The sequence below is a fragment of the Octodon degus genome, unplaced genomic scaffold, assembly GCF_000260255.1.
Source record: "Octodon degus isolate 3935 unplaced genomic scaffold, OctDeg1.0 scaffold00027, whole genome shotgun sequence".
Taxonomy (NCBI): domain Eukaryota; kingdom Metazoa; phylum Chordata; class Mammalia; order Rodentia; family Octodontidae; genus Octodon; species Octodon degus.
In genome coordinates, this window is record NW_004524603.1 from 2,254,381 (window position 1) to 2,269,178 (window position 14,798).

Below are 14,798 nucleotides of genomic sequence, written 5' to 3' on the forward strand. Positions count from 1 at the left end.
CAATGCCTATCATTTGATGCATAAAAATTGCAATCACTTCTCTTCAGCTTTATCAGAAATACTTTGTGGGAAAGAGATTCCTCGCTGGATCAATCGACTTGCCTACTTCAGCTCCTGTATACCCTTTCTACAGAGCTGCCTCCCAAAGGAGTGGCTCACTCCCGCGGCCCTGCAGTCCAGCGTCAGCCAGGAGCTCCAGGATGAACTGGAAGAAGCAGAGGATGCTGCCGCATCTGCTGCCATGGCAAGCACTGCAGCGGGCTCCAGACCTGGGCGCCACACTAAACTATAAATATCTCCAGAGTCACACCTGCAGAACAGGCTCTGGCAGTTGAATATCACTAGAGAAAATTAAATATAGTAAGCATCCTTTGGATATTTTGTATGCAAAGATGGCTCGCCCCCAAATCCCAGTTTTTCAGCTCAGGATTATATTTGTAATCAAAAAAAAAAAAAAAATCACTTGGCGCAGGAGGGAGAACTTTGTACAAAGCTGCCCTCTGGTTTTTTTACCCACTTGTAAATTTGGATTTACTTCTTCTGTTTTATACAAGCTCTGTTAAGTTATGTTTACAGTATTTTGTATCGCTGTTTACAAATCTTGCATGGACTTCTGCTGCCTGAAAGAAGAAAATCCTCATCTTCAGACATTAGGCAGGCAATCTTTGTACACTTCCTGACAATTGCCAGAGCTATGGCATAAATAATAGGCACACAAAAAGGTACTTACACAATTATAGTTCCCATCACCTGCTTAAGAATTCTTTTTTAGATTTGTATTTGTTTTGTTACTGTCTTGGGCACCGGGATGAAGAGAATCAAACTGGCCCGCTGGGAAGGAGCACACACAGGCCAAGGTCTTGGGACCCTGGGTCACTTCCTCCTCCACTCCTCCCACTCTGAGCAGCACATCACCCAAGGTGCCCATGGGACAGTTGTTTTCATCCCGAGTATCTCCACCAGGAGGGTGGTCGTCTTGTGTCAGTCTGGCTTTGATGCCTCCGATTCTACAATTAAGGTGTCTTTTTGTTGAAGATAGTCTTGTAACTGACAAGTGTTTTTGCACACATGTGGGAGGGAGGCTTCATTTTTATATTACTATGTAGTAATTTCTTCCCCACACAGGATTTTGTTAATGGGATAGGAATACCCTAAGTGGTAGCCTTCTGAGTTGCAGTATGAGCTGACATTCAACTGCTTTTCACTGTTACGGCTACCTTTTATACTAGACCTTGAAAACCAGATTCTAAAGAAACATCCCCACCAAGGTAATCTTTGATATTTCATACTTTTTATGTACCGTATCAGAAAGCATATTTTGTTATGGGAGTAGTTCCACTTCATAAAAGAATACCTATTCTCATGAACAACTTGTTGAAGTCTTAATTTGTATATTTTAACATCCATCTTTTTATGTTCTTTAAATGTACGTTTCTTGTACCTCATATACTTTTTAAGAATGAATTTGTCACCAGAGATAAATCTTCATTGGCAAGGATGCTGTCTGCTCAAGCCTACTCCCAGTTTGACCCTTGGATGTAAGAACCAAGTCATTACATGTTAAATTGAAATTTTCTGCCTTAAGAGTGAATGTCCGAAGTAAAATATTGGATGCAGTATATAAATGATCCAAGGCAGTGACTTCAGCTTTAGATATTAGTTTTAAGGTTATTTTCATTTATTTAAACTTCTAGATTGGATTATTTGTTATTACCCTCTGTGATGATACATATCTTTTAGTAAACTACATTTTCAACTTTTCTGTAAAAAAAAAAAAAAAAAAAAAAAATTACTAAGGTCTCTAAGTAATATTCATTTATGGGAAATTAAATGTCATTTAATTTCCTCTATCGAACATAGCCTAAAAGGTCGTATTTTGGCCCAGGATATCAACATTTAAAAATAATGTCTGTTCAGAAGTATTAGATCAGTTGGAGATGTTCAGTGATAAGAGAATACTTGCCTACTCTGCATGAGATCCCAGGTTCAATCCTCAGTAGTGCAGAAAGATAATGCTAAATAATGTCATGAAAAACAATGTTTCACAACATCTTGCCTAGAATTGTCTATAATTATTTAAAAACTGGAAGCATGGGCTGGGTGGTCAGCTCGGGCAGAATGCTGGCCTTGCGTGCTTGAGGTCCCACACTCTCACCCCAGTTTCAAGAGGTGGGTGTAGGGGAATGCTGGAGCACTATCACTGTAGTGGTTGATACATTGTGTCAACTTGGCCGGTTGACTCTCCGGTGCACTTCCGGCTGGTGGGGTCCCGCCCTGGGACACAATTGGTTCTGCCCCCAGAGTGACTCAGCACAAAGAGACCATATAAAGGGGCTGAGGAAGTAGTCGCTCTCTTCACTTCGTCAGATGGCTTGCAGCACAGACTCTTCCACCTCCGGCTTTTCAGTCTTCCCTCGCAGACCCATCAGCTGACAAACAGAGACTTGCATGGAGCACAGCAGTGAGCTTCAGACCTTGGGACTGAACTCCTCAGTTTGGGGTGTGCAGACGCCCTCTGCACCCTCCTCCATCTGACTCTGCAGCTGACTGTTGTAAGCCAACTTTGTAATTCCTTATACATTGTAAATCTTGTGTTAACATCTGTTCCTTATATTATATCTGGTCCTCTAAGTAAAACCCTGACCAATACAATCACTTAGGAAAGTATCTAGAAACCCAATTCTAAATTAAGGGTTCCTGAAGTTTTCATGTAATTGACTAAGTTCACTCTGAACGAGTCAAGTACAAATCTAGTGCTGCTTCTGTCTACTGTCTATCATGGTTCTCCTCATTTGTTGGGTACAGAGCTGAATTCTTTGCAGTTGATGGCACATAACGTAACTCTACTGTGCAAACTCACACGTCTTTAAAAACAGTAGAAGAAACCACAATTACAATATACATCCCTTGTCTACGATACTCATCCTGTGCAGCACTCCTCTCAAGCAGCAAGGTTAAGTCAGCATTAGCAATACATCCCTGCGTGCACCTAGCCTGTCCGCGAAGCCCTGGCTGAGTCGGCACCAAGGACCCAGGATGCTGGGGACCTGTGCAGAGGTCCGTCCACAGACCTTCAGCAGACGCCTTACACACGAGGAAACGCAGGGCCTGACCAGCAGGGCAGCCGCGTGTGCACCTTGTCCTCAGAGCCACGGGTCCTCCAAGGGCTCACACCGGGCAATGACAAGACGGCGACGGCCTCGCTCTGCTCCACTGCCAATCTCTTGCTGACAAAGACTTCCAATTCAAGTCCAGTTTCATGTACCAAGAGATAATAATGATTCAAGCATCCTATGCTGAAATTGAAGTATAAAGTTTCCTAACACGAAAGCTTTATCAAGCCTCAGTGTCCCGATACTAACTGAGCCTGAACTGCACACATGTGGCGGGGCAGGGCCTGAGAAGTGCCCGGCCATGAGCTCGCCAGGCAGCCTTGTCAAGCCGCGACACTGTCTTCACCAGTTTTACACTCACATGAAAATGAGCTTGAAGCTGCAGCTTAGGTTTGATCTAACTATACTTGGACCTTTTATGGACTGGAACCATGCAGATGGTGGTGGATGTAGATGGCAGATGTTTACAAAATTAAATTCAAATTCATAGCAACCAAGTTTAATCTAGTAGTAGAAAGGAAAAAAATAATTTTACATCACAAAGATCTGGCTTAACTAAAATGATAGGAGACAACAGAGTTTATCCTCAACAGGTTTGATGGACTTACTAAAAGCAAAATATTTTTGCATTTTTTAAAAAACAAGATTCTAGGGGCTGGGGAGATGGCTCAGTGGAATAAGTGCTTCCCTGGCACAAGTGCAAGGGCCTGAGTTCAATCCCTGGTTCCACCAAAATATAAAAATTAAAAAAAGTAAGATTCCACATTCCATTCTTTTTTGTCAAAGGAAGACTGAAGGCAGAAGTGAGTGTACCCCTGCACCCCGTACGGCAAGCTACACTCTAACTTCAGCCCTGGCCTAGCAGCTGGGGCAGGTGCAGAAGCTGAGGTCAGGGGCTGGTGAGATGGCTCAGTGGTCTAAAGCACCTATTTGGAACAGGCTTGGCAAAGCACAGGGACCGCGGTTCAATCCCCCAGCACCACATGCCAGCCAGCCCCGCCCCCTGGTGGGCTGAGCTGGCCACACACACACATACACACACACACACACACACACACAAATAAATAAAATTTTAAAAAAATCATGATGAATTTATTAGGAAATAATAAATATTTGCTTGGAAAAATTATTTAAAAAAAAAAAAAAAAGAAGAAGAAGAAGCTGAGGCCAGACACCCACTGAGCTCCCTGCCACCCGCCCCACACTCACCGCCCGCCTCAAACACAAAACACCGCCAGAAACATCACCAGTGGAAGTTAACAATATTTACCACCCTCAGAGTTTCTGCAATTTAACAATTCAGCATTATTTCTCACAAAAATTAGCTTTTGCTTTCCTCTTAACACTCTCAAAGTATGTTTATTCCTTTTAGTATCTGATATAATTTTGTTCGCAGAACTGAAAAAGTAAACTGCAAATAACTAATCCCAATTTTATATTAGTAAGTACCCTTTTACAAAAGTATCAACTGCACAACTGCTTTGTTTCTCTACAATTTCTATAAATATATACACACATATATACATACATGTGTGTATATGACAACTGCTTTTCCACATCAAACTCTACCCCTAAATCATGCAAATAAGCCATGACAACAGACCAAACCATACTCTCAACGAAGATGCTCTCAGTCCTTCAAAGCTGGCACTTCACAGTAAGGAGCAGGTGAACTACTTCCTTAGAAACAAGGTATCTAATGGTTAAACTTACACATTAGCCTTGGGCAACATAATTACTAACCTTAGCTATTTAAGTCCTTTGAATAAATTTATTTATTTATTTATTTATTTATTTATTTATTTATTTTAATGCATTTGGTACACAGTTTTACTATGCAACTGAGACTCGCAGTGATCCACCTATTTTCAGCTTCCCCAGCGCTTGGATTTAAAGATTCTTTTTTCAAAAAAATGTTTTCAGAACTTGATCAGTAGTCTAAAGAAAACTTTAGCAAACATAGAAAATTATCAAAAGAACCAGCTTTGGAAACCACAACATAATCCGTAACTAAAAATTAAGCAGGCCTCTAAAACACACTCAAAACCTTAAATCCAATACTGAGTTTACCTTACAGTTACTACCTGATTACATACATGGACGTCTCATTTAAACCTGTTTGGTAAATATGCTATATAAATGTTATTCTCTGAAGTAAAACTAAGCACTCAAATACGCTATTTAAATATTTCCTAAAAATTAAATTGTCTAACCTAAACAAGACTGTCTCTGGTTTATATATAAGTGACTAAAATTTTACGGTGTGGTCTAATTTCTTCCACAGTTAAGAAAAAAAAAAATACCCACTCATTTAATGAAATATGAATAGACCACAAAGCCAAACCAAAAATTCATATGAAATAAACTCAACATATTTAAATAGTATTTTTCTTTTAATTAAAGAATGTACAGGAAAGCATACATGCCTGTCTGTGTATAAGGAAAGACAAATATGCATGTAATTTTAAAAAATATTTAAAGGTAGGACTTTCAATTAAAAGTATGTAACGAATTAATATATATATATTATATATATTAAGACTGTGTTGGCTCTTCTGAAAGAGGCAGATCTCATTTTTGTTCCCCAACTCCAATATACATACCCCCCCTCCTTTACCCTCACATAAAGCAATGACTTGTCCCTTTACACGTTACCCAGGCTACTATCAAAGTCAGAATTCATATTCTTTAAATGAAAGGCGTTTTGCTAATGATCCTGATTTGATAATTTTACAGTTAAACAAAATTAATTCCACTTTCAAAAGTCCACTGGCCCTACTCTTTCGGCCAGCATCGTCCAGGGCAGGGACTCCGGTTAGCACTTGCTGATCCTCAGGGCTGGATGCAGCGGGAGCCCTTGCAGGTGTGGCACTACCATCTCTTAGAGGGTGCAGGCTCTCCCTTCACTGCAGAAGGAGCAGGGGCTACTCACTGGGAATCTCTGGGGTCCCACGGCAGGCCTCGGCTGGCTCGGAACTGGTAGCAAGGGCACTGCAAGAGAACACCTCGTGTTAGCGCCACCTCCCACACGACCCCACAAGGACAGCAGATGGCCCACGAAGCCTCAGCTAAGGCGCATGCTGACTAGGCTCACGTGAGCTAAGTGAAGGAGCGCAGGCTCTCTTTGGCGCTCAGCCACAGAAGCTGAAGCTGTGAATTACTATTAGGACTTACAGTACTGTGCAGCAAAGGCCAGTATTCCTCTAAAATAAAAAACCTGGCTTGTTTTCCCCTAAGCTCATGAAAAAGAATGAGAAAATAAGGATAGCAGAGAAGAAAATAGCATAAGACAGGGATTGGTAGAAATGCTCACACCCTTACAAAGAATACGCAAATGAGCAACCTATTACACTAGGACCTTTTTTTTGTTTTCAAACACCAGAACCCTCAGCAATCTACCAAAAGACGAGGGAATCATTTTTAAGAAGACATTTCTCGGTAAGGAACAAGTGAGGAATTACTTTCACACCTTGAGGCTAAATCAGATGTGCTAAGCACTTTTAAATGTATTGCTATACTGATCTTGATTTTTCAAAAAAGCTCACCTCTGAGGAAGCACGCATCCTTCACTCAAATGTACTGCCACACACACCTAGGCAGCTCTCAGATGATAAGGAGTTGAGGAATAAATTTTGTATGCTGAACCTATCTAACCCTTGGACCTCAAACATGATGTGCTTGAAGACCGAAGCAGCGAGAGGTAACTGAGGTAAAATGTGGTCTTCATGTGGGCTGGACCCAACCTATCTTTCTTATAAGCAGGATCAATTCAGCCATGCGCACACGTGGAGGGGTGGTGCTCAGTCACGGGGAACAAGTGACAGGCAGGCTGCCCTGGCCTTCCCCTTGGGAGACACCAAGAGTGTGAATTCCTGGAGGTAAACCCATCTGTGGCACGAGCTGAGTAATCCCACTGCTGATGAGAAGCTGCAGTTACCGTCAGCTCTGCCGACACCACAGCCTGGGCCTTCACCTCAGAAGAAACCTCAGAGGCAGTCCTGGCGGATGGCCTTAGGACCTCCCGCGAGGGGAACGGACCAGCCCAAGGACCATCTGCACCACCGTACCACTGGCTCTGCTCACAGTGGAAGCCATGGATATCAGCCTCACCTGAGCACACTGTCCAGTTCTGCCAGGACAAACTTTCCCCTTGCCTGCATCAAGGATTTGTTATGCACTGCAACCTCCGCATCTTAAAAAAAAGCCTTCCCTCAAGCCTTCTTCTCCTCACCCCCAATTACCAATAAATTTGTTGTACATACACTGCTGGAAGCTTGGCACAGAGCTTCGCACCCGTTCCCTTCTCAGCCTGCCCCCAGAAGCCCGAAGGCCTTCCTTCCTCCACTCGGATGGACTGCACCCCAAAGATTCCAGTCACCCCCGTGACGGCAACATGCCACCCCATCCTACTCACTGGCACCTGCAAGCAGCCCCTCGCTCTCCCTACTGCCAGTCAACGTGCCCCCCAGCTTCCTGTTCTCGCTTCCCACTCCCCAGGTTGCCTGATGGGCTGCAAACAGACAGCACAGGCCATGTAGTGTCATGCCTGACAACCTGAAGAGGGAAGCCATGTCCCAAGGACAGTTCAGATACACCCTGACTCTGCACCTCTCCTCGGCCTCTGTCACCCTTCTGAAGTACACTGGTCTGGTGGTTACTCAAACACACAAGGCACAAGCTCGCCCTGAATGAGACCCCGGTAGCTGGTGGTCCCTCTACCTACAACCTTCTTCCCTGCAAAGCCGGTCACTGAAGCCACCCTAAGCACTCCACGGTCCTTCTCCCCCCTCTCTGCTCATGCTACCCATGCTGGGCCACACACACAGTCATCACTATATCACTGCTGACAGACTGGCTCAGTCCACGCGAAGGCAGTGCGCAGCCTGGGAGAGCTCCGCCTGCTCCGTCGTTCATGTCTGAGGCGGCGGGGCGAATCAGCACACTGGAGAGTGCAAATGGCCACACGGGGCGAGGCTCTTGGTGCAGCTGCTCACATGAACACCCATGCTGGCCAGTGTTCCTGCTGCGGCAACACTCACGGGGCAGGAGCGGTGACTGCAAGGTGGCCTGGTACGGTGAGGAGCACACTGGGCCGCACCCAGGAGGGTCACTCATGGCTTTCAGCAGTGGCATTCCTATGTGCTTCTACTGAGAATATCTACTTAGTACTTACCACTCAGTCATAATCACTGTGCAGAAATGAACTTGGTCATCCAACTAAGTGTGTCTACGGGACGGGGAAAGGGCCAGGGACAAGGCGTGTGCAGGCCTGAGTGTGGGAGCACTCTGCTACACAGGCGGCAAGGGATCACGGCACCTGAAACAGCACCAGGACTGAGCAGAACACACACCTTGAACAGGGGTCACCATGGTGCCTTTGAAGTGTGGGTTGATGTGGATGTTCTTGGGCTGCTGTGGAGTCACTGGAGGCGGCGTCAGCATGACGCGGGGGGCCTCCATCTGGGGGGGCATGTGCACACCCTGGGGTGGAGAGGGGTGGTGCGGGTGCTGCAGCGGGAGCAGAGGCTGTGGGTGCTGCTGCTGCTGGAACAGGCTCCTGATGGGCTGCTGCTGCGGTGGCGGCGGTGGCGGCGGTGGCTGCGGCTGTGGAGGGGGGATCAATCTTGGAGAGTGAGTCTAGGAACCACAAGAAGGAAAAGGACACAGAAATTAGCACTTACAAGAAATCCTAAGCATCATCTGCACTGTAAAAAATCTTTTTAAAATATGCATCTTAAAAAAAAATTAGGATTTAAGGCCACAATAACAACTTATACAAAAAATGCAGGAAAATTAAGCTGCTCCATCTATTGCAAAGGACAGCATCACATCATAGTAAGGAGGAGAAAAACTGGCAGCTCCGAAACTCCCAGCATGAACTTCCTAAGAAAAGAATGTAGTCCAGCAATCTAAACTGCTCACAGCAGCAAAGCTGACCCGCTGAGGATCGGACAGAGCTGCCCTCAGCCTCCAGATATGGCCAACCCCACTCTTCCTGCTCCAAGGGTCTCAGAAGGCAAATAACACGTGTGAACAATACTGTCATGGACCTCAGGCTTAAGAAAAGGCCAGCGTGATGAGAGTCTTCCCCCCCCACCCCCACCCAGGGACAGGGGTAGCTTCTCTGAGAAGCCAGCACTGTGCCAAGTCACAATGGGAGAAAACCAAGGCACCACCCAGGAAACAGAATGACCTGGCAGAAGCCCAGGGAAGATGCCCTGTGGTGCATAGAAGGAAACTACTATGGCCATGGCATGTGCAAAGAGGAAAGGAGAGCGGTGCCGAGCTGCTCTGTCCCACCAACAAGGGGGAAAGCAGCAGCAGCAGCAGCAGCAGCAGCAGCAGCAGCAGCAGCAGCAGCCGCTGCCACAGTGCCCTGTGCCCGGCGGCGTCTCAAGTCTGCTGTGAGGTCTACCCAGGGGCAGCACACCTGGCTCCCCACAACCCCAGGGAGGTTGGATCCTCCGTATCAGACCATGCAACTGAAAAGCAAAGAGCGGGAATCAGAGCTCACATTGATTCCACAAGTTTTGCTTTTAACTGCTAATCAAACTGACTACACAGTTAATGAGCAGCAACACTACTAACTTAACGAGCAGTCTCCCCTGGGATGATGCCACATTAAAAAGACTGCTACTATGCTAGACACAGTGAGCTGAGGAGAAGCCCTGGGCAGTCTGGGAGGAGGACTGTCACTCAGCAGCAAGCGAGAGGGATGGCAGGAGGAAGAACAGAGAGCACTCCACTGCTCCAGCCAGAAGAAAATGAAAGGGACGGCCAGGGGCCAATGGAGAACAAGGACACCCTCCAAAGAAACAATGTGCAGAATGTGAAACTACATTGTATGTGGGGGCTTGGCTCCCTTCCTACCCTTGCTCAGGGAGGGCTCCCTCGCCCAGAATTGAGGCCACATCCCGTTCTCACCCGTCACCTCTGAACACACGCATGATGCTCACTTGCACACAGGAGAATGGGGACTGTCTTCCCATGTCCCCACACACAAGCACATGCCCCATCACAGGGCCACCCAGACTAAACTTAAAGGAAATTTAAAGGACTATTGTGCATGGTCACAGTGTAAGAGAGGACAATGGAGCAGTAAGGAAAGACCCTGCTTTGCCCACTTCGTGAGCAGCTGAGGTCCTGTGAAGCCCCCATGTGCAGAGCTGACAGAGACATCTGATATAGAGAAAGCAGAGAACATAGAGGCATTTGGGGGTGAAATTCACACAGAGCTGGGAGTAGAGGATTGAGAAAGACCCCCATAGAGATGAGAAACAATGCACAAAAAGGTAAAAGACTTAAATGCGCTCTCTCTCTCTCTTTCTCTCTCTCTCTCTCTCTCTCTCTCTCACACACACAAAGATGTGTGGTACCTGGAGATGTTAGTTAGCTTGATATAATCAGTGCCCAAATGCTTACATGTATTATAAAATACCTCGGTGGAAAAGAGAAAGAGAGAAAAAAGGAGAGAGGGGAGGAAGAGACAGTTCTAGAGAGAACACCTCAGACCTCATACAGCCAAGCAAGTACAGCTCCAGGCCCGGGTCGTGGTCCACAGGACCCATGTCACATACACAGCCTGCCTCCTTGGGCCCTGAGAAGATGGACTCTAGCAGACAGGACTGGCACAGGGAGACAGGCAGCAGCAGACACAAGCCAGGTTATCCTTCCTCCAGTGCGGGCGAGGAGTCGCGGGATGGGCCAGCTCTGACCCCGGCAGTCCGCTGGCAGTCAGAAAGCAGCACTATCGCCAGATGAGACTGCATCCTAGTCCCTGGGGGGGCACCCAACCAGGCAGCTACTTACTGGATGGCCAGTCCAGATCAGCGCCATCAGAATGCAGAGCAGCTCTGCTGTAAGGATGCAGGTCACCTTCAATTCTCAGACAGCTGGAAAGTATCTGTCCACACTCTTTCCCTCAGCTAAGTTCTCTGAAAGTCAGGTGATCCATGTCTACCCTTTCTTAGGGGTAAGAAAAAGGGAGTCCTTTCCAAGATCATGGGGCCCATTTCTTGCACAGTCATCCCCTCAGCCCCAAAACACCTGTACTAGCTGTTCGACATATGCCACATATGGGCCTGGGCTGGCACGGTGACAGGGAAGGAAAGGGAACTAAAGGCCTGGCCCATCCGCTACTACTAGAAGTGTCTGACAGCCAAACTGTGTGGGCACCAGCAGCTCCACTGCCGCCTGTACCCTCTGAGCTGGCTCCTCTGCCCACCCAGGACCCAAGCCGGGCTCTCGTGCTGCAGCACAGCTCCCATCTTCTACCGCACTAGCTCACCAACAAATGGCTCCTACCACAAGGTTTTCTTCACAAAGAAAAGACCCACACCGATGGGCACATGGCAGGCACTGACCACACCTCTTCTGAAACCCTAACTTCCCAAGGAGAAAGCCTGGCAGAATAACAACAAAAAGACACCTCCTGTCTTTGCTTCTAAGACATTTCACAGCAAATGAATGCAGTGCCAGGGGCTGGGTTATCAAGTACCGCCAGATTACCAGAGGACTTACGTCCAGGACTGTGCATGACATCACACCAGACTACAATGAAATATGCAGTCTACTGTGTGCCTGGCTTCAGCCTGGGAAGAGCTGATCACAAGCACACCTGTGCTGCTCGATGTGTCAGCCTCTCTGGGAATAGGGCGGGGATTACCATGACCGGAGGCTGCGTGGGCAGCAGGGCGGGCCTGTGCTCTTTCATCCTTGCCCTCTCGCCACTCTCTCTTCTCTGGTCTCCCATGCTGCGACACATCAGAGAGCCACCACCTCTCCTGCCTCCCCGCCGGGATCCATAGCGGCCCTGCTTGTGCTGTCGCTCTCTTTCTTCAAATTCAAGCAATGCAGCTTTGGCTTCTGCAGAAAGCTCTATTTGGAAAACAAAAAAAACACATTTGTGTTAGATGGCTTCAAACAGCCCAGAGGAGACTCACAAGCAAACACAAGAAAGAAATACAGAAGTACAGTAGCATGGTGCAGCCAGCACAATGCCACTGTGGTACACTCATACGGTCTCAGAGATCAGTTACACGGAAGTTTTCCTTTGCAATAAAACACAAGCATTGTCTTTTAAAGTATTTGGACTTAAGACCAGTAGGTATAATTCAAGAAGCTAAACAGAAGTGGGTAGCATCAAATTAGCCACTATCTTACACCGCTAGCATTCTGCAGCCACTTTCTATTTTGCCATCAATACACAAGGCAAAGGGCCAGGCAAATAGCTCAGCGGATTAAAGCACCTGCAAGCAGATGCAGGGGCCAGGAGTTTGATCCTCAGGCCTGCCACGCCAGCCCCGCCCCTGGGGCACGCAGAGCCAGCAAATGAGACTGGGCGTGGTGGCGCCTGCCTTGTGATCCAGCACTTGGGAGGCTGTAAACAGGAGGATCACTAGGAGTCTGATCTATGCAGTGAGACCCTGTATACCGTCTTAAAAAATAAATATCAATTACACAAGGCTCAGAGACTCAAAAAACCAAATTCCTCATCATTCAGATTTATAATAAACTCTGAAATCAGATTACTAAAAGTTTATTTCTGAAAGAATAAAAATATCCTTTCATTTCAAACTTTCACACTGACTTTTTAAAAGCTACAGATGAACACCCAGTAGAGAAAAGGCCTCTCTCAGTTAACCAGACAATGGAACAGGGCAACATAAGGAAGAGGGAGGAGGGAAGTGGTCCCCTGGGCCCAGGAGGGCCCTGCAGCACACACTGAAGCCCATGGGGCGAGTGAAGAGAAAACTTCAACAAAGAGGAAGGCGGTGGTAGCCAGTGGCACCTTCTCCCTGAGAGGGCTCACTGCAAGAGAGGAGCAGGGCAAACCTGCAGACACACGGTGACTGCTGGTGACCCCAGAGGGCTGCACTGTAAGACACAGCAGAGGGGAGCAGTGGACATGGAGGACTGCCCTGGCCAGCAGTGAGCGAGGGCGCGGCCATCTCGGAAGACAGCAGCTGGCTGTGGGCCATCTTGGAGAGGGCCTGCTGAACTCAGAGCGGCTATGGCTCCCAGCCAGGCCGAGGCCTGAGGACAGTACACTGGAGGTCACAGGCCGAGCACATCTGGTCTTGGCCAGGAGGTGCCCACTCACTCAGATTATCCACTACCCCACCAAAAAGCAGCACTGCCTCACTGGGATAAATCAACATGGATTGCGAGTATCTCCACATGTTGCCTACCAGTGACAGCAGAACCAACCTGGAAGTGGACTTTCTCTCTTCCTCCTTCTCTGTCTCTCTCACATTTGTTTTCTGTGGTGGTGGTTTTGTTCGGTTTCTTCTCCTTCATTGTTTGATCTTGTATTTATGTGAGTGTGAACATGGTTTCTAGCCTCTTCGTGGCTGTGGGTCTCTGTTCTCTACATCTCTTCCTTCCCTCTCCTTCTAGTCTTCTGTACCAGTTTCCCAAAGTCAGCATGATCCCCCTTTGTCCACCAGCCTTACTTCTAATCTCTTCCTCTTCTTTCACTGGTCTATTTTCTCCCTAATCCATTTTAAATTTTAACCTTTGAGGGTAAAACTGACATATTAAGGACTTGTATACTGCACATAATTTTCTGGTCTTAGATTTGTTATATAACCACAAATCTAGCTCATACAGTTCCAGGTGGCCAATGAATGGTTACCCCACTCTGTCATTTTCTAGGCTGTGTTTGATGCTGCTGTCATTGGTACCACTATAGCCAAAGGTGACATAACTGTTCTACATAGCTACTCTTCCTGGTATTAAAAGTCTGAGACTAAGGGTCACAGAAAATACTGTGACACAGTGCCAAAGAACCAGGGACTGGTCTAAACAGGCAGCGACTACCCATCCCCAACAAATAGAAGAATTAAGATTTTGCAACAGATTTAAAACCCAAAACTCAGCGATACCTGGAAGATACCTTGGAGAAGTAGTCATTTCTTCAGGGTCCTAAACCCTGGAAATAAAGCAACCCACCATAGGTACTTTATATGCATCTGCCCAGGAACAAGCATTTTTTTTAAAGCTTCACTCTACAGCTGCCATGGATGCCTTTTCCAACCAGAGCAAGGTCACACAAGGAAGGGCAGAAACACCGGCAGACACAGAAGCTGCTCACCCTGCCCCACGCTTACAGGTAACATCAGGCCCGAGACGCCGCCTGTGCACATTCTGAGCACCTTACATGGGTAAGTGCGTATTTTCTGCAGAGGTCACCAAATACTCTTGGAAGCCTTCTCATGCGTTCTTTTACGGGTGTGTTAATTTAAGTATCACCAGATACATTTTAAATATCACCAAATCTACTTCCAACTGTGGACTCAATCATTACTTCTAAATTCTTCCAGGATCTCTACACCGTATTTTATTCTCTTAAAATTGTTTCTGCAGTATTCTTCTCTCCTCTAAATAAATCTAGACCCCAGTCAAAAGAAAATTTAATCTCCTTTTCACCAGCAGTCTTTTATTCTAATCTTAACAACATGATTGGTTCACACACATTTTATGCGGTGAATCAGCAATTATTTTTCTAGTGGGTCTAAGTGTCAAGATTAATTTCACTATCCTCAGTAATAAAATGGTTTCAAATGACATCTTTAATCAGCAAGTAAAAACGCTTTCCTCCAATTGAGACAAGCTGTCACAAAAGGTCACCAAAATATGACAGGATGGAAATTACATTTGTAACTTCAACTGAAATGTTAATTT

The 14,798-nt window shown here is 46.5% G+C and overlaps 1 protein-coding gene across 1 annotated transcript in view; it reads right to left on the reverse strand.

Moving 5' to 3' along the window:
• The window catches only part of Rbm33 (RNA binding motif protein 33), a 74,179-nt gene that overhangs the window by 35,647 nt on the left and 23,734 nt on the right, over nt 1–14,798 (reverse strand). Inside the window, exons 5-7 of the mRNA XM_023712768.1 lie at nt 11,779–11,990; nt 8,465–8,750; nt 6,046–6,104 (exon numbers count right to left, since the gene is read on the reverse strand). Coding sequence (XP_023568536.1) covers nt 6,046–6,104; nt 8,465–8,750; nt 11,779–11,990 — 557 coding nt within the window. The remainder of the gene's footprint in view (nt 1–6,045; nt 6,105–8,464; nt 8,751–11,778; nt 11,991–14,798) is intronic.